Consider the following 25,295-nt stretch of genomic DNA (forward strand, 5'->3'; position numbering starts at 1 on the left):
CCCGACCCCATTAGGGACAAAGGGTGAACAGAAAATGGATGGATGACGGATGGATGGACATCATAACTTTGTGTCTATCCTAAGGTGAATCAGAAGTGAGAAAAATAACATTTTAGTGCAGTGTTTTTTTTTTTTTTTTAAAGGGGCAGTATAATGTAAAAATCAACTTTTTTGAGCTTTACGTGAAGACTTTGAAACTCCAGGTATCAAAAACAGACCTGGAGTGTTGTCTTGATTCTTCCATTCATGTGTGAGAAATCCGTTAATCTCCATGGCAACCGTTAAACTGTGCAAGACGCCTCAGTGGACCAAGCACTGCTCCTCCTCTGAGCTGTAGTTTCCAACCTTCTGCCTCACAGAGCTCTCCTTCTCGCAGGACTCTCCCACTCAGCCCCTTCAGACTAGTCAGAAGCAATTAGCAAACACCTGGTGGAACCGCTGAGCTCATTATAGGAGATACTTCGCAGTACAGCCCTGGTAAGAACGTTGCTAAGAGGAATAATGTTGAGACGACTTCCTGAAGGCGGAGTTTCAGAAAGACCAGGAGCTTCTTAAAGAGACAGAGACCCAATTTCAAGGTGTGAAATTAGGAAGTAAGCAAAGTCATATTTGATGTGAATGTATATATATATATATATATATATATATATATATATATATATATACATATATATATATATATATATATATATATATATATATATGTGTGTGTGTGTGTATATATATATACACACACACACACAACTGAAGTTAACATAATTACTTGATTGTGCTCTAGAACAAATAATACTGCTCATTTAAAGGTGCATTTTAGTGATTGGAACAACAAAAACAGGCCTGTGGTTGTAATGAAAATATTTTGCTTTCTTTCTTTCTGCATGGATGAAGCCGTTCCAAGAAGGGATGCTGATCACCTGGTGCCGCTCTGGGTTTTTGCTGCATCTTTTCAGCAAAAACAGAACCATCTGAGCGGGAACATTGGGACTCCCTGTCAAGCCGATATTGTGTTCACATGAAAAAGAAATGTGTGTGTGTGGGGTCGGGAGCCAGAGCTTGATTTTACCCAGAGGCCCACAGTCTACTAGATCCGGCCCTGGTCAGAACCACGTTTAAATAAGGTGGTCAGAATTTAGAGATCTACCGAGTCATAGAGAGCTAAAAACGACTGCATGTAACCCCGTCAATAGCACAAACTCGCTAAAATTCATCTCATACTGACCGCTGCTCTCAGAGGCCTGTTTTTAGTGGTTCCTCTGGATTTTCCTCCATTCACCTTTTGCGCTCATCAGCCTCCTTCACGGTCCCTGCAGGTGGGTATTGTCACTTAAAAACAGGCTCAGTTAAAACGCCTGCAAAGAACGGAGGAGACAGACGGAAATCAGCAGCCGTTATGGCCAAAAGAGCAGCAGCTAACAAACCAGACAGACTTTATCTCTGGAGTCAGTAAGAAGAAATTACCCAGAAATGTGCCAAAATGCAAAGATCTGAGGGGTTGAATCGTGTTAATTTGTCAATAAAGTGTTTGGAGTTTGTTTTGCTGCCCCCAACTGACCAAAAGGAGACATGCAACCTGTTTAGGTGACAATGCTCGTCATGGTTCCTAAAAGTCCCACAGCAAACATTTCAAAGATTTGATCTCATCTCTGCTTGGATGAGATCAATATGTAACATTTTAGCAAAGGAAATTTGAACATCTCAGTGAAAATCCTGTTAATTTATTACAAACACAGCTTCACTACTCTGTGAGATGTAAAAAAAGAAAAAGAAATGTATACAAGTTTATATTGCTCTTGTGATTTAATGGATTTTTCTGCAAACATCATACAACCAGAGCTATGATAGACTGGTGTTAGAATGGCCCAGTCAAAGCTCAGACTTTAATCTAGTTAAGGTAAACTGAGGCTAAACTTTCTATTTTGCAATGAATGATGGGTGAAATCTGTTAGAAACAGACCTCAAAAGCATCCGTTATTGATATTGAACAATTTTTCTCCTTCTTTTTTTTGCAATCAAGCACTATTTTTGTGTTGATCTATCAAAACAAAAATTCTCCCTAAAGGTTATAACATGACAAAATGTGAAAATGTTCAAATGATCCAAATACTTTTGAAAGTTAATGCCTATATTTCAGGGGGAGGGCGGGTTATTATTATTTTATGTAGAGTTACTTTGAGCCACAAAGCTCTCGATTAGCTCATTTACCCCCAAAGAAGCAGGTAGGCAAACAAAACACAATTTAAGCAAAGATGACACCCCTTGCTGTAGCAACATGTCTTCATTTCCTGCCTAACTCACTTTATATTGTTAAGCTTTAAAAAACTTAATTCAATTTAGGGAAAAAAAAGGCAATTAGCCATCATCCCTCAGGTACAGACTGTCTGGTCAGAGGAAACGGGGGAAGGCGATTTCCAGGACGTCTTAATTGAATTACGTATTCTGTCCAAACTGCGTGCTTTAACTTTCACTTAAAACTTTGTTCCCGTTTCCTTCCAGAGCAGTGAAGATGGCAATGATTATGATCAGACCATTAGGTCGGCTCATTAATGGGGAGAGAGAGGGGGAAATAAAAGGCTACGTAATGATAGTGAGCTTGTGGAGGTTACAGCACAGAGAACGGGAAGGTTCGACTGAGGCGCATTAAAAAGACACAAATAAACTAACAAGACCGGCTTCCTTCACCACTCGGGTTCTGTTGGGCCGGGATTCCTCGTTGGCAGCTAAATTATGTGGTCTCCACATGGAAAGCGGAATACGTCTGGATGAGAAGGGAACGGGTCAGAGTGGAAGCTGTTGCAGCTTCGTTTGCCTTCCTTTGAAAACGTTTTGGCAACATGGCAACAATTTGTGTGTTTTATTGTTGGCTTTGTGTAGTAGATCAACACAAAGTGGCGAACAGTTGTGAAGTGGAAGGAAATGACACTGTTTTCAAAACAAACATTTGTAAAATAGTGTGTATTCAGTGCACACACACACCCCTCCTAATTCTTTGTAACAACCATTTTTCTGTAATTACACCCATAGGTGATCTTTCCTGCTATAACTCTGTACGTTAAGTGAGTCTAATTGTTGCTGGATGCTGCTCCATTTGTACAACATATTTCAATATATTCCTAGATGACACTATTTCATTTAGTAGAAATATACATTATTTATATATATTTTCTTCATATTATTATTATTTATGTTTAGCATGCTATATTTTCTGTTCTCTGTATATTGTGCTGCTGTCCAATAACGTAATTCTGGAATTAGGACGATAGTGCATCCTAAGTTAGCTTATGTTAGCTTAGCTGAATTCATTTTGAGATGCGTCTCTATTGGCTGCCTACAGCTAGAGACTGAAACACTTGCCTCAGTGTCTGTGAACAGGCCACATCAGCTTAGCTTAGCTTAGTGTATTGAATTTTGGAATACACCTCCATCAGCTATCTAGAGTCTGAAATATGTTTGTGGTCATGCCACATAGTATCATTTTATCTTAGCTTAATTTAGCCTAGCTAATTCATTCAACATGGTTTCATTCTTGCTGAGTGAATTTTGTCGTACCACTCTGTCAGCTATCTACACGGAGAGACTTAAATATTTGCCTCAGTGTTTTGTGAACTTCTCAGTTTAGCTTAGCTTAGCTTAGCATAATGAGTTTTGGGATTCAGCTCTGTTAGCTATCTACAGCGTGAGACTGAAATGTTTTCTGAAGACGCCACACATTGTCAACTGGATTTGACTGGAACATTCTAGCATCATTTTTCTCTGTAAACCCTTCACTTGTAGCTTTGGCTGTGCGTTGGTTTCTTGTCCGGCTGGAAGCTGAAGCTTCACTCCGTTCTCCAGACTTGATCAGACTCAGCCTGGTTTTCTTCCAGGATTGTCCTGGATGTGGCTCCTCCTGTCACCTCTGACCGGCTTCCTCTGCTCCAACGCGTTCCCATAAAATGATGACATGTTTTCAGTGTGTGGCTCCTGGCGACATGCAATGAAAGATGGAACAAAACAGTGCATTTGTATTTATTGATGATGGAATCATGGGCGATGGGTATGCAGGTGTCCAGGTTACATACAGAAATACAGAAAACTGGAAGTGCTAAAAAAAAATTATTTTTTTTTAAAGTAGCCTACGCAACCATTTACGAAATCAGTGAAAAATAGATTATCCTATCACCCTGAAAATCTTTTTTTCTTCTTTTTTTTTAACCTTGTTGCAGTGAAGATGAAATTGGAGGTTTTCCACCTCGTTGTTATGAACAGTTTGCCCTCTGGTACCTGAGGGCCGATGTTCAGCTTGTTCCTGCTCTTAAAAGGGAATTAGAAATGAACTCAATCAACTTGATCCCTGAAACCCGAGGATCTGAGCAAAGCATCTATGTTTCAACAGGCTCACCGTCATGGCGGCGCTGCGGGGCCATTTTGTACGCCACAAACCACTTACCCTTTGCGTAGCTGGACATGTGGGATTACAGGACTGTTGTGGGGAGACGGACTGAAGAGGGAAGCTGGGCCCCGGGTCCCGGACCCCAGCCCCCCGGCCCCGCTCCGCCTGTGAACTGGAAGCAATCATTTCCAGCCCCTCTAACAATCGCTGGAGCGTCAATCCTTCAGATCCTTTTTCCTACAATACCTTGTTTTATTCTCTTATCTTTCCTCTCCCCCCCTCAAGACACAAAGCTCAGGCCCTGCATCTGATGAAAGCCTTTCAAAGCAACTCTTTGTGTTTTTTATTTTTTTATTTACTCTTCATTGTTCTGCTCAAAGCTAACATGCTGCTTTCTCTCCAAACAAACAGTCCTTTAAATTAGACCCATTAAAAATACAGAAATATATTTATTGACGACAATGTTGCACTTAATCAAATTGATTTTATATATATATATATGTGTGTGTGTGTGTGTGCTAGGAGGTAGAGGAACAACATTTAGATGAATAATTGTGAATCTAATTTCTGATTATTATTAGCTGCTTGCCTCAGTGCGTTTCCTTTCTGTTTTAAAACGTTCATCTTGTGCTTTGTTCAAGCAACTGACAAACATTTTAATTCCACCGAGGCGCTTAATCAATGTCTGACTTTTCTTGCCAGTCTTATTTGTGTGCTAATAGGAAGCTGAGTCATCTGAACATCGTCATAACGTAATCCTGATGCACAAAAAGCTTCGTCTGATTACTAAAATGAGTCTGGTGATTCGTCGTCCCTTGTGGAAATTGTTCATAACTCTTGAAACCTAAAAACCTTTTTGCAGGTTTTTTAGGTTGTTAAAATAACACAGGTAAGGAAAGAAATTACTCTAGAAGTGTTTTGAAGCCAAATGGACTTACATTGTTTCATGCTTTAAGTGTTTTGCCACAGTTAGAGCCTTTTGCAAACAGTCATTTATATGTTTTTTGCCATGCAGCTAAATTAAGACAGAATCTTTCATAATAGGAAGTTAGATTACCTATATGTTTTTTTTTTGGTTTTTTTTAAATTGTGAAAAATATTTTTCCTTGCCTATTTTTATGGCGCACCCTGGGCTACTGGCGCCCTGAGCATTTGCCTGTACAGCCTTCTTCTTTTTCGGTTTTAAAACTCAATAGTCCAGGCACACATACGTCACCTCAAGCAACCCCACATTTAGCCCCCTCCTGTGTCTGAGTGATACCAACACCGGAAACAGATGTTTCTAAACCAAGTGGGGTCCAGGACTCCAACACGGTACGTTAAATCCACGCTACCGGCCGGCGGCTGCATCTGGACGGGGTTTCATGATGGCTGCTGTAAGCGCACACTCACATGTGGCCTCAGATCTGGAGACAAGCGTCCGGCTGACTCCGTGTGCCTGTAGTTTGTTTGGAGGAGTGCTGGGATTAATTACTATTTTAATTATAATCTGGAAGTCTTTTTCTTTTTTTAGTTCTCCGTTTTACCACTAGGGAGCGCTGTCCTCAGAACAACGCTTAATGAGGTGCAGCAGGTGTTGCTTCTTGCTTAATAAAAATTAAAGTGTCGCCTAAACCGACACTGGCACGTCAGCCTTGATCGTGTCATGGTGTTTTTTTTTTTTAAGAGTCAGGTGCGACTGGGAACCCGAAGCCTAAAACATAATATCCTGCTGTTAAAAAAAAGAAAGAAAAAAAGAAATCATTTCGAGTTGACTTTTCATTCAGTAATTCAAGTGCCAGGCAGTTTTCATGCTCGGTCCTGTCACAACTACCGATGACGTGAACTCTCCAATAACTCGATCCTCCACACCAAGAAGGTGGGGGGGATGGCGAGCAGCCTTACGGAAGACATAATTACACACTGCTGGGATGCAGAAAATGAAAAGAGTGGTGGATTGGGCTGTAGTGTCAGCAGAAGTAGGAACAGCTGCATCTAGTGGAGTAAATCCATTTCCAAGCTCGGAGGGAGTCCAGGACGTGAAGCTAAGGCTGTCAGTCCGTGTGCAGCAGCACCCGCAGCGGGCTCCAGGTTCGCTTTTCTCCTGGCGGCACGGAACAAAGCCTGTCCAAGAAATTTTAAACAAGTTAAATTAAATACTTCTTAAGACTTTTTAAATACCACTTTGAATTAAATTTAAGACTGAAAAGATGTAAATGTACAAAAAACGAACGTCGAACTGGTGACACATTTGCACTCACATGGCTAGCTAGTTCGCGGTAGCCTGGTGTGTCCCTTTGAGTGATTTTTTTATGAATTATTTGGGCTCATTTCCGACGTCATGCTACATTGTATCATTTGGACTCATTATTGACGTCATGCTATGTCTCCTTTGGACTCTTTATTCTCATTTCGGACGTCATGCTAGACGCTAGCTCGTTGGGGCTAATTTTTTACGTCATACTATATTACTTGTGTTTGGACTCATGTTATATCATGGTTCGTTTGACCTGATTTTCTACGTTTTGTTTGGACTAACTTTTGACGTAATGCGTCATTTGATATAATTTTCGACGTCATGTTATTCCATGGTCCTTTTGTTGTCAATGACACTAAAAATGAGCTCAAAGACACTTTATGTAGCTATTTCAGGGCTGCCTCAGTGTCCACCTTTCTGGACTCTCATTGAGTGCACAACTTAAAAACGCTGTTTACAGATTATATATGTTGAGTGATTAAAAAAACCCCTATAAAACCAGAAATTACCAGACACCAGAGCAAACAAGACAGAGTAGCTTCCTTAACACTTCAGCAGTCACAGGGTGATATTAGCCTCCATCCCGTAATGCATCAATTCCTGAATTTAACTTCTGATTGATATTTGAAATCATTACAACACGATAAATCAATGATCAGAATCCAGCAGCACAGTAGTGTTTTATTGCTCAGCTGCTTTATTGTCACAGAAGGAAAAGGTTCTGCTAACAACTGTCAGTATTTTAACTCACTCACACTAATAATCTTCCACGTTAGTTTGCAAACTAGCAGCCATGTTAAAGTCCCGTTTGTCTTTTCTGCCACCCACTTATCACCCATTATCAACCCTCTAAGCTGTAGTTTGGATGCTGTGCAAACAAAAGCAAAGATTCCTTTCACACACATAAGATGTGTAATGATATTTTAAAAAATAATAATAACTGTACTTCTTTAAAATGTTTCAAATGAAATACGCAAGAACAGGGAGTTAATATTTATACGGAGTATACATTCTTCTAAGTGACAACATGTTTACTCCAAGACTGAAGGGATTTACAGAAGACTTTACAGCGATACCAAACTCCATGTATTGGTTAATGTTAATGGAACATGGAGGGGAGTGTTAACGTGGAGCTCTAGCTGGCCTCCTGGGTCTCGGCCGGCTTGGTTTCCTCATTCGAAGGGCCGTCTCCTCCGTATTTGTTCTTCAGTGAACGTCCCAAAAACTGCCAGTATTCCTTACGAATGGTGTCCTTCTCCTGGGCCAGATGCTCGCAGATCTTGGCGGGAAGACAAACACGAAACGGCAGAAACATGATTCACCTGCAGTTTCAGAAACTGATTAAATAAACAAACAGTGCTAATTTCCCAAAGAATCAACCAGCGCTCACTTCCAGAGCCTTTTTTAACGTCTCCTTATGTTCCTGCTCCTGATTTTCCTTTTGGAAGCTGGACTCCAGAGCGTCTTCGTAGCAATCGAAGAGGAAAGCGAGGAGGTAGGGCGAGCAGTGCGTCTCTTTCAGCTCAAGGACCTTCTCCAGCAGGCCCGGCTGAGATGAGAGGCCTCTGTCCTGCAGCATCCTGATGGGAACAACAAAAAGGTGAAAAAAACCTATGTATACACACACACACACACACACATATATATAAATAAGAAACAGAGCCTCTACATTTTAATAACTGAATTACAACTGTGTCAGCGGGCTCCCGGCGCATGCTTAAACATTCCTGTCCTCCAAACTGAAAGGGACTGATTCATTCTTAAACTGGAGAAAACCAGAAAAAAAAAAAACTAAAAGAAAAAAACCCAACTGTCCCCTTTCAGGGTTTCCAGGAAGTTAAATCTAACATATAGCGTGTCTCACTTCTCACCCTTTCAAATAATTCCAGGCGCTCTCGTTGTGAGGAGCCTTCCTGATCTGGTTCAGACAATACCTAACACAGAGAAGAAGGCATGAAAATGAATGACAGCTGAAAGACTCACACGCTGGAACACAAACGCTGCATGCATTACTTGACAGCAAAGAGCAGGAATTTATGGGATTTCTCAAACAGGAAGACATGCTAACAGCTGTTCTGTTAGCATGAACAGAACAGCTGCTAACATGCTAACAGCTGTTCTCATGTCGTTTTTCGTCCTTGTGTTGTTTTCTTCTCCACTGTGGATCTTAATGGCTTTAGCAAAAAATGCAAGAGAATTTAGAAATGTTTCATAATGTAACTGCAATAGGATAAATACTAATTTTGGAAGTTTTTCTGAAGTGTTTTCATGCAATATATTAGAGAGGCGAATCTTTTAGCATCTAGCCATTTGATTCTGATTTCTAGGTTCACAATTCGGTTCAGAAACAATGTTTGATTCCACAACCAGTTTTTTTTTTATTCAAGTGTTTAAGAGATTTTGTTTAAATGATGTGATTGACAAGAGAAAACGAGTATTTATTTAAATGGTTCTTTACTATCATAAATCCCATAAGTTTACATTTCAAACAAAAATCTGTTTTGCTTCTGCAACTTATATTATGTATGAGGTTAGCCAAGCTGCCTGGATTTTTCTTAATTATTCAGAATATAATTTTACAAAAAAATAAAATAAAATCAAGCAGAATAAAATCAATTTTACCATTTTGAATTGATTCAGAATTCCCAGGACAAGGACTTATAATTCGCTATAGATTTTTTTTTTTTCGATATACAAATAAAACACTGGAAGTTTGGGAAATATTTTCTCTTTGAAATATCTCCAAGAGAAAATGGTTCGCTAATTTAGAAATCTGAATAGATTTCCTATAAAACAGACTAAACTCAGGCTGCTTTGTTTTGAAGTGATCAAAGGCAAAAATTGTTCCTAAGGTCTCTCTGAATCATCACATAAAATCCTTATATTAATCAGTTCTGACAGGATTTTATTATTTTTGTGATTTTTTATTTATTTACTACAATTTAATTCATTATGTTGCTACTTTGATATATGCACTAATTTGTGACAGTAAACGTTACTTTTTGTTACTCGCCATGTCGCTCTGCCACTCTGCTGCCTCGGCCTTCAGGAAGACTTCACATCTAGTAAGGTTGAGGCAGCAGATGGTTGTGGTAGAAGTGAGAAATACTGCCACCTGCAGGTCGGAGTTAGCCACTTCAACTATTTTTGACAATTTCTCTGAAAAATGTGCAGTTCAATTAATCTGTTTATTTTGCACAAGAAACCGTATAACATATTAAAGTTTGTTCTTGTAACATGACTAACTGTAGGAGTATGAATACTTTTATTAGGAACTATTTTTAAAAGTAAACAAAAAAATATATATTTTAAATGCTTACTGTATCTCTCTCTGCACGATGGCCGGGTCAGAGAAGCCCGTGGTGTGAGAAATGACAAAGTGCCTCTGGTTCCACGCCGAGTTGTTCCGCACGTCTTCGTCCAGAAGATTCTCCACGAAGTCCAGCTCGTTGTCCCACAGCTTGTACTCCTGAAGGTCAATCACAAAAGAAACTTCGTCAGACTTCTGGAGTCCCGACAGACACACCGTCACACCCCAAACTTTGACAGAAAAAAACAAAACAAGAGAGGAGAAAAGATTCCCTCTGAGGGTTTGTGAGGCAAAAGAAGGATGAGGAGCGCTGCCGACCTGGATGACCCACTGCCTGTGCTGCCAGGCGTGGTAGTTCTTGGCGTCTTGGCTGAGGATGTCTGCGATGAACTGCAGCTCCGCTGAGGGGTCGTTCAGCCACTCCACCACCATGCGCCTGTGATGCCTGGACAGGAAGTCAGAAAACACGCAAATACTGGGTCTTAATGACTCCTGATTTCCATACATGGATTCATTTTTCAATAATTCTGGTTTTTCCTCTTCATCCCTCGTTAGTTTTTTATCTCACGAAAAAAATCCAAATGAAATCAAAACACCTGTTTTGTTACGAACCTCAATTCTAAAAATCAAGATGAAGTCAAAATAACAAAGATGTAAAGAGAAGGCCCACGTTTTGACTCTCACATCTAATTTTTACATCTTTAATTTGCTGGAATGGAGACTGTGATTAGGAACGCACCGATATGAACATTTGGTCCGATACCGAGATCCGATTTTAATACCGCTGTTATGGCCAATAACCGATATACAATGTTTCTCCACCGTTTTGACACCTCTGCAAAGAAAATGACCAGAATCAAACGGCAACAAGATGAAAACAAATACTGGCTGTTAACCAAGTTATCAGACCGATACCGATATGTTAAAAAAAATTACAAATGTTGGACCGATACTGATGATGGTGATATTGTGCACAACATGTTGTGATCAGTGGCAACGCGGCTCACCAGACTTGGTAGTTCTTGGGCTGCTCCTCGATGATGTTGGTGATGTATTTCATCTCCTCCCTCAAGTCCTTGGACAGAGCCTGAAGCAGAACTCGCCTGTAGTGCCTGAACAGGAGCAGATCCAGCGTTGGATCGCACCACGACGTCAGAACGCAACCGGAAACATTACACAGTCTGAGCTTTGATGCTTTTCCCCAAACTCTAACCTGTTGCTTTTTCTCCCTAAACATTTTAAATGTCTGAGTGCAAAGCGTTTACTTTTACCACCTGTACATTTGATGACCCAACACGCCGCTGAAGCTGGATTCTGATTGGGTACTGGTCTTAAAGGGCCGTTTCACTGTTTTTGGCATCTTGACTAACGCAAATCAATTGTGTTTAAAAAAAAACAAAAACCAATCTCAAATGAAAGGTGCATTAACTTCCGAACACAGAATATTTATTGTATTTATAAGGTTGGGAAATATTCATAATAAAAACCAGAGTGAAACCCATTTTTATCTTCAGCCGCCTCAAGAAAGTTTAAATGGTTATGGGAGAAAAGAGTTGGTAAAGTTCACAAACAAACTGTTGAAATATGAATAAATAGCCGTCTCTGCATTGGACGAGTTCTTAAAATGAAAAAACAAATTAAGCATCTTTTCAACTTGGTCCAATTTAACAGAATGCAAAGAATAAAACTATTGTGATTTGACTGATAAAATAACATTTAACTGCCAGCTTGAAGGTTCAATATCTAGGCCGGATTTGGCCCAATTTTAACACACGATATAAATTAAAGCCAGTTGAAAGTTATCCACTCCAAAACTCTGAAAAGGTAGAAAATCCTCCCCCCCCAAAAAAACAAACAAAAAAAAACTCTACACTGTATGTTTCCCTCATTTTAAGCTCAACAGTTTAACTTTCTTGCTTTTATTCCCTCTTCTAAACTGCCGTTGTCTCACAAGAGTGATGCTCACCACACTGTGTAGTTTGCTGCGTTCAGGTCGATGGCGTCGACTGTCAGAGCGAAAGCCCTCTCGCTCCTTTCGTCCTTCTTTAGGAGCGCGCGGAAATAGTCATAAACATCAGCAACTGTTGGATAAAACACACGGTGGCGAGTGGCGCGACGTTCACATCCCATTGCGTTCAGTCTCCAAAACGAAGACGCAGAGAGTGTCGCAGCGCATCGCAAAAATGTTTCCCAGCGACTCATTTGATCTTGATTTCAATCAGTCAGAATGTCACTGAAAAGTTCCAGTTCAAGTCGTTTCATTCAAAATGTGAAACTCATGTAGGCTTTTATTTATATTCATTCTTAAGTTAAAAAAAAATAATAATCAAATAGGAATATTGAAATGAAAAATAAAAAGTATGGGTTTTAATGATTAAATAAATCTTTGTTTTGGAGCACTTAAAAAAATACATATTATACCAACGCACTCTAGTGTTTCCATAGTTCAGAGTGACGTCAGACCACCTAAAAACTACTATTCTGTTTGACAAGCGTGTTTTATAGTTTCTATTTATTTCAACTTTGAATTTAGATTAACTTCCAAAAGCATTGATTGAAATAAAAGTCCGTTGTTTTTTTTAAATATATATTTTCTGTCACCTGTGATTTTTTTTTATAATTTTTTTTTTTTCAGAAAATGTGGGGGGTGAGGGGGGAATTCATAAAAATCGGAAATCGAAATTTGAATAAATAAATCAAATCTAATATCCTCCATCCTCCGCTAATTATTTATTGCATATACTGTACAATGCACGGACAATAAAAAATAATATGATATATAACAAGAGTTTCACTTTTTGAATAACTCAACGTTTTGACAATATTCTAATCTGTTGAGATGCACTGCTGTGGTATCCTAGCAACCACCTTACATTTGTCAGAGTAGGCGATCTTCACTACGGGATTTGGTCCGTCGTCTTGCGGAACAGGCTCCAGATCAGCCCACTCCTTCCGGTCTCTGAAAGATAAAAACACGGCACTGACCCAACCAACTGTATACCTCAAATACCTCCGGACACCAGCTTACCACAACTTTGACAACGACACGAGGGCTACTAACAAAACTAGATTGACCGTCAGCGGAAACTGTCATTTCTTTTATTACCATGATCGTTATTCGAGCATAAATAGAGACAGAAATTCCAAACCAAAGCTGTTATATTAGCCTGAAGCGACTTAATTATCGTTACCTTCTGATAAATAACCATTAACATACTAAAATTGTTATCACTACGACACTTAAAACACATTCATTCTTAAAGAATTAATATGGAAAAAGTGGCGTCTCGAGAAACTTGTAAGAAACGCCTCCTTGCTAATGGAGTAGCTCCTGAGGCTAGGTTAGCCAGCGACAAGACGGAAAAAGTACCTGTAAAAAATGTATTGGGTTGGGTCGTCGCCATAATTGTCCCCGAAGTGGTCCCCGACCTCTGCATCCAGCTCTTTCTGCTCTTTAACCCCCAGGGGTTCACTGGAGGGCTCCTCAACAGTTGACATGGCTAACTTCTAGCTTTATCTCAGCCAGAGCGCTGCTTCTTCAGGAAGGAGGACGCAGCTTCCGGTGCCTCTGTGGACGGTGGGAAATACCAGTTTCTTCCTCACTAGCAAGAGGAAAGGGTGAGAATCCGCAGGTGCAATTGTATTTTGATAACATCGCGTCTAATTGTTTACCTAACACAGATATAACACGAATCGATCAAAGGTTAACAACTACGGTTGGCTTGGACTTATTAGTCCAAACCAACGATTGTGTTTAACAAACATAATTGTTAAACGTATTCTGTTTTTGCTCTAAATGCCACCATCTCTTTAATTTCATGGCAACAAAACATATTTTTTCTAGAAATTGAGCTAGTTTTGGTCGGATTTTATTTTAAATTCGTTTTTCATAATTTCACAACCGCTCACTTTTAAAACGAAACACTTTCGTCACATCTTTCAGACGGTTTGACAGAAAATCAATTAAAGTAGCTCACTCAGCAGGTTGACTGGCAGATTTATTTGACGATGGTGGTCATAGGTGCAAAATTAAATTGGTGCTCCAATCCAACTGTATTATTTTCTATGATTGTAAAACTGAAGATATTTTTATATTGGCTCCACCAAACTTCAGTCAAAGTAATGAAATCTTTCTGCTCTGTTGTGGAAGATTATAAAATCTGTTCTTCCGACATCTGGCCTGTTGACAACATCTGTGGTGTCAGTTCAATATATTAAAAAATCCTTCCTTTAATTGTCTCTTTTGAAATATTCTATTTTTCTGAGGAACTAAATTTTGAGTTTTTAAATTGGCTGTACTTGAAATATAGACATATATGCAATGCATAAAAATCTCACTTTGTAATTTAGTGAGATGTTTTATTAGGCAATTTATATCTTTTTGAATTTTTTGGGACATTTTAAAACGTAACCACTACAAAAACCGTTTAAAAAAAATTAAAAATTTTAGCAATTAAAACAATTTTTAAAAGTTCAGTGGTGGTATTTAGGAAGTGTTTTAAAAAAACAAAAACTGTTTATAGGTTGATGATAAAATATGATTTAATAACTCTCATATGGTACGACCCGTCTGGTAAACCATATTTATCCCTCGCTTAGCCAGGTTCTAACAAAGTCGTGTACGAGGCGCACATAAATGCATCATGTGTTTGCCAGGAACTCTTGTTTTGAAGAGCAAGGGCGTGACAGCGGGGCAGAACTGGAAACTTTAAATCAGCAAAGTTAAAGACAACTGAAGCAGCACAACCGTAACTGTGGACGTCATAACAATAATCTATGTTTATCCATTTTTAGGCCGTGATAAACTTGTTCTGAAAAAGTTTATCATGCATATATATATATACACGTTTTATTGTGATAAACTTTACAATAAAAAATGCTGAACAAAAACTTTGTATATCTCTATATATGGCCTCACACACATAAGGCTCACACACCTTATTTCTGAAATAATTTCTTGAAAGCAAGGTCAAGCTGAACTTTATTTTCATCAACAACTCTGACATTATAAAAATAAATAGATGATTTACAGTCAGTGGATTGTTATACAAACCGTTATCAAAATTATGTCTCGGCCAGGATGAAGAATTAAACACATGCATAAAATCACCATTCAATGAATGTATACATGTTCTGAATACTTTGTTGCCATTATTTGCGGATAACAAAACCAGTTTTGTTTTCTTTGTTTTTCCTTTTCCAGCTCGACGGGGTTGATAGAAAATAAAAATCACTTTTCAAAAGTAGACAGCAGGACAGCTTGAAGATGCCTCACTCCGACCAGTTTCCAACAGTCCGACGTTTTGTTCAGTGGCCGTCTTCCAGGTCCAGTCCGTGCTTCTCGATGTAACGTCTGCAGAAGACCACTGCTGGTTAGTGAAATTAATCTCGCACAAACAAATGTCATAGGCGTTATAGTTTGCTGTCTGCATACGGAGGTTTAGATCCGCTCTTCGTCAGCATGAATGTATTTTAAGCAATTTGTTTCAAATGTTCCTTTTATCCAGGAGAGAATAACAATTCAACATCTTCAATTAAAATAAAAAATATATCTATATTAGGTTTTATGCTTATTATGTTTTTTTCCCCTCTATATTTCCATAAAGCATGTGGTTGTGGTGCAATTTGCATTTAGATATTTGTAAGAAGAAAATGTGTAAATGTGAAGCAGCATTGATTTTTATGCACAAAAAGTCTGGAACAAACTTCCAGAAAACTACAAAACTGCTGAAACACTGACATCCTTTAAATGAAGGCTAAAGAACCCCCCACCTGTTTAGAGTTGCCTTTAGATTAGTAGTAACTGGAACACTGATCAGTATATTTGTTTGATTTTGATTAAATGTAATGTTTATTTTTGGTTCCGTAGAAAAAAAAAACCCTGGAAGATCTCCATTTGCACGCAACGTTTATACAGATATGCACATTATTTGCTCAGTCACCACTGCAACATTTGATAGGTGACATTTCAAATTCACAGTTTTACAACAGCAGCACTGTGAACTGCCATGTTGCTTGAATGTGCTACAAAATAGACTAGATTTGTGAGGGTGTATTTATACATTTTTGAGGTTACATGCATAATTTATTTAGGTTTGAATGTGAGGAAAAGTGAACACATTCAAACGTATGCGTCTAATTCTTACTTTAGAAATGAATTCAATTTGTTTAGTCATTTTTCCCCACATTGGAAAATGTTTGAATCAAACACACAATTAAACACCCAAACTAAATAATATATTCATGCTGATGATAAATATTCACAATCTTTTGAATGACACTGCAGGTAAATTACATTCCTCCCCACATCGCCCTCATTTATTGTATTTTTTCTAGCATAAAAAAATCTGGGATTTATTTATTTCTTGGCCACTTGAGGGCAGCAAAAGCGCGTCCAAACACCTCACCTACTTTTAATGGGAACCCGCTGATGTTGCTCAGCAACCTTTCGCTTTTACAGTGTAAAAATGTTCTGCGCAGCCATTTTTGGTTGCCAAGTCGTTTAAAACATGATATTAATGCAGGTATTCCTCTAATCTCTCACCTTCTCGCATAATTGTACAACGCCTCTTTTCTTTGCTGGAGAGACATGTGTCTGTCAGCTGGCGATCTCCCAAACGCTTTGGCAGCAGGCTATGGAGAGGAAAGGCAAAAGCATGAACCGCATGAGTCAAAAAATTATTTGGACTTCCCAGGGTTTTGAATACATATGAAATTTGTTCTACCATGTAAAAGTTGGGACAGATTCCTGCGTCTGTATATATCTGGGCTGCAGGTTGAAGTCCACAGACCGATCTGAGACAACTCCCAACTCACAATTTAGTACTTAAAGGGACAGTTTAGGATTTTTGGTGTGTGGTTCTGGTAAATGGCTATCGGCAGAGATTGAGTGTGAATCCAGATTTAAGCCAACAGGAAGTACAACGCAAGACAACGCTAATCTCAAAAACATCACAGCAGTTTGTATGAACACCGTTTCTATGATTTATTTTTACATTGCTTTAGTTTTATGAGTTACTCAGGCCAGAAATGTTGCACAAGTTTCATTCTTAGCACACGTTTAGACCAGGAAGACCACTGTCTGCCTCCATTTCCTGTGAAAATAATAAAAAATGTTCTGGGTGAAGTACCGCCTGATGTCAACACCATGATAATCAAAAAGTCCTTTAGGCATAAACCGCTGTGATGTTTGTGAGACGGAAGTTGTTTCAGGGTGTTGTTGGAAGTCCTCTCTGATCTCATCCCCTCTGGCACAAGGCGTTAGTTTCAGACTCTGGGACTAGCTGATCTAGATTTATGCTAAATGAAGAACCAAGAAGCTCAAATTTATTCAAACCACTGGCAGATTTGAAATGATTTTGAACCAACTAAGATTTGTTTCTGACAGGAAGTGAGACACGAATGTCCCAAAACACAATACAATGTAAAAACAACAAAAAAAAGAAGGAAATCAAGGTGATTATTTATGCCCTTCTTAGAAACGTCCTAGACATTAAAGAAGTCAATCATTTCTTTTAATGGTTGACCAGCTTTTCAACGTATTCTGACAAGTTAACTTCGGTGATGATCTTCATGTCTTTGAGGTTGGATGGACTTGTTGCTATTACCAACTCTGTTGCCAAGTAAATTTTCAGACAAAAAAAAAAAAAAAAAATTGGTATCAGCCAAAACTGGAACCCGTAGGACAGCTTTTCCTTAAAGATTGGTGCATTGCTGCAACAAAGATGTTTGTCAAATAGGCCAGGTTTAAATAATAAAAAAATATTATTTAAACCTGAATTTGCCAGGGTTAGGAATGACAGCAGACAACTTTATGATTGCAACCTAGAATGAAAAAGAAGCGTAGGTTCCAACAGGTCAGTGAAGGCAGCATTTTGGATGGTCAAACCTTTATGGCAGGAGAGGATCCAGAAGGAAAGGAGCTGATCCTGGAGGCTCCGTATGTTGACGTCCCAGTAGCTTCCATCGACGCTTCCTCTCTGTTCTCTAGCAGGTTTGTTATCGTGGTGTCAACACAGTTGGTTTTAGCTATAAAAAATTAAAAAAAACCCAAGAGGCAACTTGAAGAATACTTAATTATGGGGGAAACAATGCAGGACAGGTAAGTCTGTCTCAATAAACAATAAATCAATTCATTGCATGGTAAATTAAAAATTAACTCGATAATTTTGATTTGGAGAATAGCTGTTAAAGAGATTTTCTCTTTCAATATTGTTGGGAAGCCGCCATTTTGAAAAACGGTGCAAACATTTGACACCCAGTAGTCAGAGAGCCACTTTTGCCTGTTTTCTCTGTCTAAGATGAAGGATTATTTTTTAATGCAATTTTTGGTTACAGAGGCTTCATAATCCATTTCAATTATTGTTTTGGATGTTTTGTTTGCTTATTTTGGATATTTGGTTATTTTGGAAAATGTTTTCCATTTTTAGTGTTGTATGTTCTTTCAACCTTTTCTTTTCTTTGAGTGGGTATACTTGTATAAATAATGCGTTGTTGTTATTATATTAGCTCAAAATGACAATAGTATCACAATAATTTCTGGGACATATTGGTATTGTGACAGGCCTAAACTCAGAAAAATGATAGCACTTGTAGCACAAGTTGTCTTAGTTCAGTGTGGGGGGAAAAAAATCCAAATTAACTAATACTTTGGGAATAACCAGCAGTAAAGATGTAAGAAAATATCTCCAATATTTTTATTCCACTGCTCAATTTTGTTGCAAAAATAAGTCACGGTTCTACCCTAGTTTTCCTTTATTAAATTTCTAATGTTATGAAAAAGTCATGCATTGTTGTGCATCTCATGCTACATATACATATCAGGTTACCGTAAAACCTCAACATTTTCTGAGAGTGTACTCACTTTTCAAGATGAATGCATGTTAAACCACAAACAATAAGGAGTATTAAAACCGGTCCGTACCTAAATCCCTTGTAATGACACTGATTGGGACATGTGGCAGCACATCCTTCACCTGCTGGGCCATCTTAGCGATCCGGTGGTCATCTGAGCCCAGACTCTGGGCCATGAAGCCCAGCCCCATGGAGCCAGATGCGGCACCTGTAGAATGCAAAACGCAGCCACTGAAAAAGTCCCAAACTGTGAATGAGCCACACGGGCAGATTGTCTAAAACAGCTCATTTACTTACTTGTAGTCGTTTGTGGTACTGAATGTCTTTTCCTCTTAATGTGCTCTGCTTTATCAGCTTTAGTAATCTTGGTGGAGACCAGCCCCAGTTCAATAGCGAGAAGCTGAGCAGGACGACACACGTTAGAATGAAAAGAGGAAAAGAGAGCCAAACAAGAAGAAAGCAATCTAAAATTATTATTATTTTTTTTTTTTTAAATAGCATTCTCAGATTCAAAGAAATGTGCAACTGGGCAGGAAATTTTTTTCTAGGTTTCCCTGTTTCTATTCAAGGGGATTCATACAAAATATTTACAAAATGTGCCTGAATATTTGTGCATTGTGAAAAAAAACAACCCAAAAATTATATTTCCTTTAACGAATTTGAGACATTTTAAGACTTTTCAAGACTTTTAATTCATATAAATAAATTCAAGACTTTTTAAGGCTTTCATTTCATATAAATGAACTTAAGACTTTTTAAGGCATTCATTTCAGAGAAACAAGTTTGAAACTTTTTAAAATTGCGTGGACACCTGGTATTAAATGCCCACTCATCTTAAATCTGCTTGCCAGGCATCTTGTGGTCCACGAAATTCCACTTTTGGTTTTAGATGTGTGATTTATGTTAATAAACTCTAACGAGGGAGTCTTACCTCTTGGACTTTGTTGGCAAACTCCTGCGTAGATTCACCATCTTGTCTGGAAACTGGTGGGAGCCAACTGAAATAAAAGGCGATGTCAAAAACCTTATTTATAAAGTCAAAACGCAAAGTATGACGATACTTACTGTAGAAACGTTTATTCTCAAACTATCTGACGCTGCAGCTGAGTATCCAGCATTAATAGTTTTGAGTAGGTGAGCCAGAGGCTGTTAGTGCTGCCAAGGCAACATGTAACCATCACTGCATTCTACCTTGACCCTATCCCTGTCTAACAGATGTAAGTAGTGATAAAATATGTAGTACCTTACATGATACACTGTACATGGAGAGAAAAATGTCCACAGGAGGTCTGTTAGCCAGCTGGACTCTACTGTGCTCTGTCGGAAGAAACGAAACACATTAAAGACGGTTTTCTTATCATGTTACAGATGTGAAAAAATGACCAAGATAACACAGACAAGCTGCATTATCTGTACACAAACATCCTCACTTATATTGAAGGAGTTCATCATGGAGCTGGTAGAGCTCTCCGTAACGCCTGACTGGATTATTCTTAGCACTGAGATTAGATTAAAGCAGCTGCTACTTGACTTCAAATGTGTAATATCATCAGATTTGGAACAAAGTCCTATTTTGTTCATCGAAAATTTTAACCTCTTTGTAATGCGTTTTATTGATTTCCTGAAAGACGATGAGCTAAATGAAGCTAATAAAGCAGCAGATGATTTAGTCTGCAAATGTTCTCCGCCTATTCCGACCTGACACACAAGTTTAAAATCCGGTTACCAAAGAAAGCAGAGGTCTGGACACCCGTAAGGCCACAGGTTGGATAGAGTCAGTCAGTGTGAAAGGCCACGAGCTGAAATAGCAAACACACACACAGAAATACACATTTACCATGAGGCAAACACTAGTTGGAAAACTTTCCTCCTGATATTAACAGCATTAAAATACATGTCCCATTGATGACATAAACAAACTCTTATTTGCTCATTTCATTATTGATGACTGAGACGGCAGATCGAAATGAGTAGATTCTGACTAAAACCAGCAGCAGAGCTAATTAGACGGCTCACGATACCGGAGCTGAGGATGAGTCAGTAAAGTGACCGAAACGGCGAGCTGGAAAAGGAAACTGAAGACCGGGCGCCCACACAGGAAGCACCTGGATGAGGCTGCAGCCCAGCGTGGAGAGAAGCAAACCCAACCCTCACATTTCTGAATCACTACAGAATATTCTGTCAACCTTGAGGTAAAGGTTAGATGATACAATATCACAAGGCTTCCTTTAAAAAAATAAAATACGTGTTATTCCAAACATATGATCATGACGAATTGATTATTCTAATTATTGTCATTTAGTAATTGATTAATCGTTAACTGGAGGATACAGACTCAAAACAAAGACCATTTGCTGAAAGAACAACATATTCTGGGCAGTAAGCCAAAATTGTATAAAAGATATATGTATATATATATATACACACACATACACTTTGCATATAAGATAAAAAAATAAATATCTGTAAATATGTTCCACCCAAAACTCCTCAAGTGGTAGTTTTATCTTCACCTGGTTCTAATTCTGTCAAAAAATAAAAAAATTAGAAAAAGAAAATTTTTTGTTTAAGCGGCTTTTGTTATCCAGTTATCAGGTAATCTATAGTCACTGTACTAATATTAAGTTAAGCAGAAAAGCCTGACATTTTCATATTATATTAAAAGTATTTTTTTAGCTAACGAAATGATAACACAGTCAATGTGTTGCTGCACTTAAAGCAACAAAATGTTTCTTTTTAAGAAATTGGATCATCTGTTTATTTGCATCTTTTGATGCATTTCTAATATTGCATAAAAAAAGGCTTAAATTGAAAAATCTGCTAAATGTGCCAGTTCTTTTTTATCTAATTAATTTTCAGGAAAAACTGCATTATTAATCGATTAGTAAGATCGTTGATAGTTGCAGCCCTAACATTTATCCACATTTCTGCCAGGAAAAAAAACGAATCTAATGAGAAGTTGCTTTAAGCTTCACAGTAAAAGATCCCCTCACCGTTTCTAGTAAAAAAACAAAACAAAAAAAAAACGTGCCGATAAATGCTGTGAATATTCGTGTTCCTCTGTAAGATTCACGTTGGCCTCGGTTAGAGGAAACGGTCACGCAGGTAAAAACCAACAGAAAGCCGGACGGACCTGAACTTGAGCAGACCGGCGCGGCCGTTGGTGGTGTCTTCTTCAGGGAAGACGAGTAAAGGCGGGGCGCCGTCAGCGGAGCAGTACCTCTGGAGAGACTCTCCTACCGCTTCCTGGCCGGAGGCCGAGTGGATCTCCATGAAGCCCCGGGCCCAACACATGAAGCCCGTGGAGCCCTGCAGCTGGGGCTGAGGGGCAGAGGAACAATAAATCAAGCTTACCCCGGGCTGGACTCACCGCTTACAACAAAACGTGGCAGATGTAGTCAAGTTTACTTGTGTAGTTACGTTTCAGCATCATGAAACCAGCAATGAATATTACATTTCGTCATGAATTTTAGCACTTACAGCTAAGATTTAAAAACTTCACGTTGTATTCTAAAGCAGAGTCTCTTCAGCCTCTCAAACATTTCTGACCTTTTACTGGAATGCTTTATTAGCTAAGCCCCTTAAGCCCGACCTCTGAGGCATTAAAACGGCCCCGACCGCTGCAGCGCCTCGTCACACATCACAGAAAAAAACAGAAAAACATTTTTCCCCACAGTACATGCATATTGCCTTGCAAAAGAATTCAATTCTTTGCATATTTTCAGTGTGTTTCATTCAGATAACATGTAACAGAATCAATACAAACCAGCTCATAACTGTGGAAGTGAAAAGGAAATCCTACATGTTTTAGCTAGGGCTGGGATGACAAATTCATGCCACACTTTTCAGGTTTTTATTCGGCAAAAAAAACATTTGTTTAAAACCATGCAGTCTTTCTTTTTCCCTTCTCCTTTAAGCATCCGATTGGTTAGTGTCCTCAGTTCGTTTATGGACAGACTGAACAATATACTGAAAAAAGCCGAGTACCGCTGAAACGATCGATTAGATTAATCATGATGAATCAATTATTGAAATAATCATCAAAAAGCTGGAGTATAGAAACTCACAAAAAGGCAAATTGCTGAAAGAATACAAACCTATAATTAAACCAAAACTTTACAAAAAATATTAACATTTTGCGTTTAAAATAAAAACAACTGACACTTCACTTGGTTCAAATTGTGCTAAAGAAATCTCCCTTTAAACACCTTTTGCTATTTACTCAATTGGTTCTATTCAAGAAATAGTCAACAGATAAGCCCTACACTGTAATGATACTGGAAGTACTTTTTTTTTAGTTGCTGTGGTTCCTTTGCTGCATTTTAAGCAAGAAATGTTTATATTTAAAAAAGGAGTCAAATTGATTATTTGCATCTTTTAATGAATCTCTAATACTGTATAAAAAGAGCTTATAGGAAACATCTACAGAGCAATTTTTTTTATCTGATTAATCGATTAATCACCAAAATAATTGATTAGTAGAACAATCGTTAGTTGCAGCCCCAATGCAGAGATGAAAAGAAGTGAAAAAGCGATCAATAATCAGAAAAGCGGTAAAAAAAAATAAATAAAATAAAATTTAAGTAAAACTTGAACACTCACAGTATTGAAGGAGGTCAGGAGGTTGATAATGTTGTGGTCAAACTCTGTCACATGATTGCATACGTAGAGCTTGGTGTTTTTATCCCGGGAGCGAGGATTTCTCTGTCGCACGTGCATCCCGAGAACCGAGCACATGACCCTGACAACGAACCTGCAAGCAAAAATACATGTCAACGGCAACAGATTAAAGAAACAAATACAAAAAAAAGACAGAACAATTAAGAACAATGGCGAAGGCACGCCACTTTAACCGGTACTTGCCTCCGCACAAAGCTATCTGGGATTGCGCAGCTGACCAGGAAAACGTGAACGCCGATAAAAATCCGCAATAGCATCAAACAAACGCCAACTGGGGAGTAGATGAGCAACAGCAGGAGAGCCACGGCATCTTTGGGAAACCTGCACAGATTGTTTCAAGTCCACAGGAGAAAAAAATAAATAAATTCAAACACACCCAACATCTCTAAGTCAAGGCTAACTTCTTACAAATGCCACAGGTAAGCAAACACACCTGGTGGACTAAAATGGGGCGAGTCTCCAGGTGTTTCATGTCAAAATTCCCCGTTTCTCTTAGGGCCATTTTCAAGTGTTAATAAAATTCACTGTGGATTTATGGCTGACATTCCTACCGTGGTTCTACAGTTGATCAATAGGGATAAAATAGCTTCACTCCCTTTCTACATGTTTACAAAATAAGTCCATTAAAAAAGCCTTTATTTTGGAACAGATATTTCAATTTAAAACTTGCAAAACGGACCTGAAGTCAAACTCTTCGTATGTGCCTACAAAAAACTTGACAAATTAATTTGATTCTGATTTACCGTCATGTTGGACTGCGCTGGTTTGATCCGCTCATATATTTCCAGACGCGAATTGGGCCTGACTGCGTGTCATCAAGTTACATTTATTGCAAATTTGACACTAAAGTGCATAAGCAGAGATTTACAAAAAAGTTTTTATCATGGCCGCACACCGAAGTGTAAACAAGCAGACTCAGCATTTGCCATTTGAACAGACATTACTGAATGTTGTCTTTCATGTCCAACAACTTATTACACGTGTCCTTCGTGTACAGCTCTTTAACATCAAATTCTCATTGTAGCGTGACAGAAGTAGTTTTTCCTTTTACACAACAGTAAAACAACACGTTTATTAAACTTACCTGAACTAAATACTTCCTAGAGCAGGTGGACATGAACACAAACTCCACTTTCTACCTTCGACATAGGCAGCGTTATTTTTGATATATCTAACTGAATGAAATGGTGATGCATATCCTCACCAGTGTTGGGACGTGCACCCTAAATGAAGTTCCAGAGTAACTAATAGCAACATGATGTGTCTGCCACTTGGCTAATTAGCCTATCGTGTTTCTTTTCGAATGTTTTAACTCCCTGTGACACGTTCGACCTGTAAATGCATCATGTATTCGTCACCGATAACTTCATAACACATTGTCGCAATAAGGAACACAACCTCTCCACCACTGGCTCACTAGCTTTATTCTGGTTAATTAGGGAGTTCTAGTTAGCCTGCCGTTAGCTGACTTACCGACGAAAGTCAAACATGTCCTCAATCCCCCGAGTCTCCATGTCTGCCTGTCGGACTTTGGCTTGGCACACAGGCTAATGCTAAGAATACCACCTGACCTCTAAATATGGGTGAGTCATTACGTTCACAGCAGCGCTATGGTCCTCCACTGGGTGAACTGGTAACCAGCTAGCCTCGTCGTTCAATCGATAAACTGGCAACACAGTAAAACAGAACGAGCAGCTAGGTAGGTTAGCATAGCAGCTATCAACAGATGTTACTTCCTGTTGTATGGCCACAGTTCCTGTTAGGAACCTCTAAAATAAAGTTGTTGGGTTTTTTTCTTAAAGTTGAACTGTGGGTTTTTACTGATTAGACTGCGAAAGTTCAACTTG

At 38.7% G+C, this 25,295-nt stretch overlaps 2 protein-coding genes across 3 annotated transcripts; both read right to left on the reverse strand.

The window, feature by feature from the left end:
- Positions 1-7,266: 7,266 nt before the first annotated feature.
- On the reverse strand, positions 7,267-13,523 carry fnta (farnesyltransferase, CAAX box, alpha). The gene is made up of 9 exons (XM_044127419.1): positions 13,286-13,523; positions 12,789-12,874; positions 11,882-11,996; positions 10,923-11,027; positions 10,234-10,360; positions 9,926-10,074; positions 8,477-8,539; positions 7,996-8,185; positions 7,267-7,884 (listed from the first exon to the last, which is right to left on the reverse strand). Exons 1-9 carry the CDS (start codon positions 13,411-13,413, stop codon positions 7,741-7,743), a joined length of 1,107 nt encoding a protein of 368 aa, XP_043983354.1. The 5' UTR covers positions 13,414-13,523; the 3' UTR covers positions 7,267-7,740.
- Positions 13,524-14,879: 1,356 nt separating this feature from the next.
- On the reverse strand, positions 14,880-25,201 carry aup1 (AUP1 lipid droplet regulating VLDL assembly factor). Of its 2 annotated transcripts, none has more exons than XM_044127422.1 (12): positions 24,922-25,201; positions 23,632-23,769; positions 23,371-23,521; positions 21,902-22,089; positions 20,495-20,567; positions 20,012-20,085; positions 19,700-19,766; positions 19,066-19,168; positions 18,839-18,976; positions 17,804-17,943; positions 16,460-16,548; positions 14,880-15,268 (listed from the first exon to the last, which is right to left on the reverse strand). In XM_044127422.1, the coding sequence occupies exons 1-12, from the start codon at positions 24,960-24,962 to the stop codon at positions 15,223-15,225; spliced, it is 1,248 nt and encodes a 415-aa protein (XP_043983357.1). In that variant the 5' UTR covers positions 24,963-25,201; the 3' UTR covers positions 14,880-15,222. The 2 variants fall into 2 exon arrangements, with proteins under 2 accessions (XP_043983357.1, XP_043983358.1); XM_044127423.1 differs by lacking the exon at positions 24,922-25,201 and adding an exon at positions 24,533-24,681.
- Positions 25,202-25,295: the final 94 nt, after the last annotated feature.

This window comes from Gambusia affinis, linkage group LG09 (assembly GCF_019740435.1).
Source record: "Gambusia affinis linkage group LG09, SWU_Gaff_1.0, whole genome shotgun sequence".
Classification (NCBI taxonomy): Eukaryota; Metazoa; Chordata; class Actinopteri; order Cyprinodontiformes; family Poeciliidae; genus Gambusia; species Gambusia affinis.

Bases quoted from the DNA above. Each gene is read 5' to 3' on its own strand.
- fnta (XM_044127419.1), bottom strand. From the start codon at position 13,413: ATGTCAACTGTTGAGGAGCCCTCCAGTGAACCCCTGGGGGTTAAAGAG. The intron at 12,875-13,285 runs GTACTTTTTCCG...TTTATCTTTCAG, and splicing joins ACCCAATACATTTTTTACAG to AGACCGGAAGGAGTGGGCTG. The intron at 11,028-11,881 runs GTGAGCATCACT...GCTCCTGTTCAG, and splicing joins GCAGCAAACTACACAGTGTG to GCACTACAGGCGAGTTCTGC.
- aup1 (XM_044127422.1), bottom strand. From the start codon at position 24,962: ATGGAGACTCGGGGGATTGAGGACATGTTTGACTTTCGTCG. The intron at 19,169-19,699 runs GTAAGACTCCCT...CGTCCTGCTCAG, and splicing joins TTGCCAACAAAGTCCAAGAG to CTTCTCGCTATTGAACTGGG. The intron at 16,549-17,803 runs GTTTGACCATCC...TCCTCTCCATAG, and splicing joins GATCCTCTCCTGCCATAAAG to CCTGCTGCCAAAGCGTTTGG.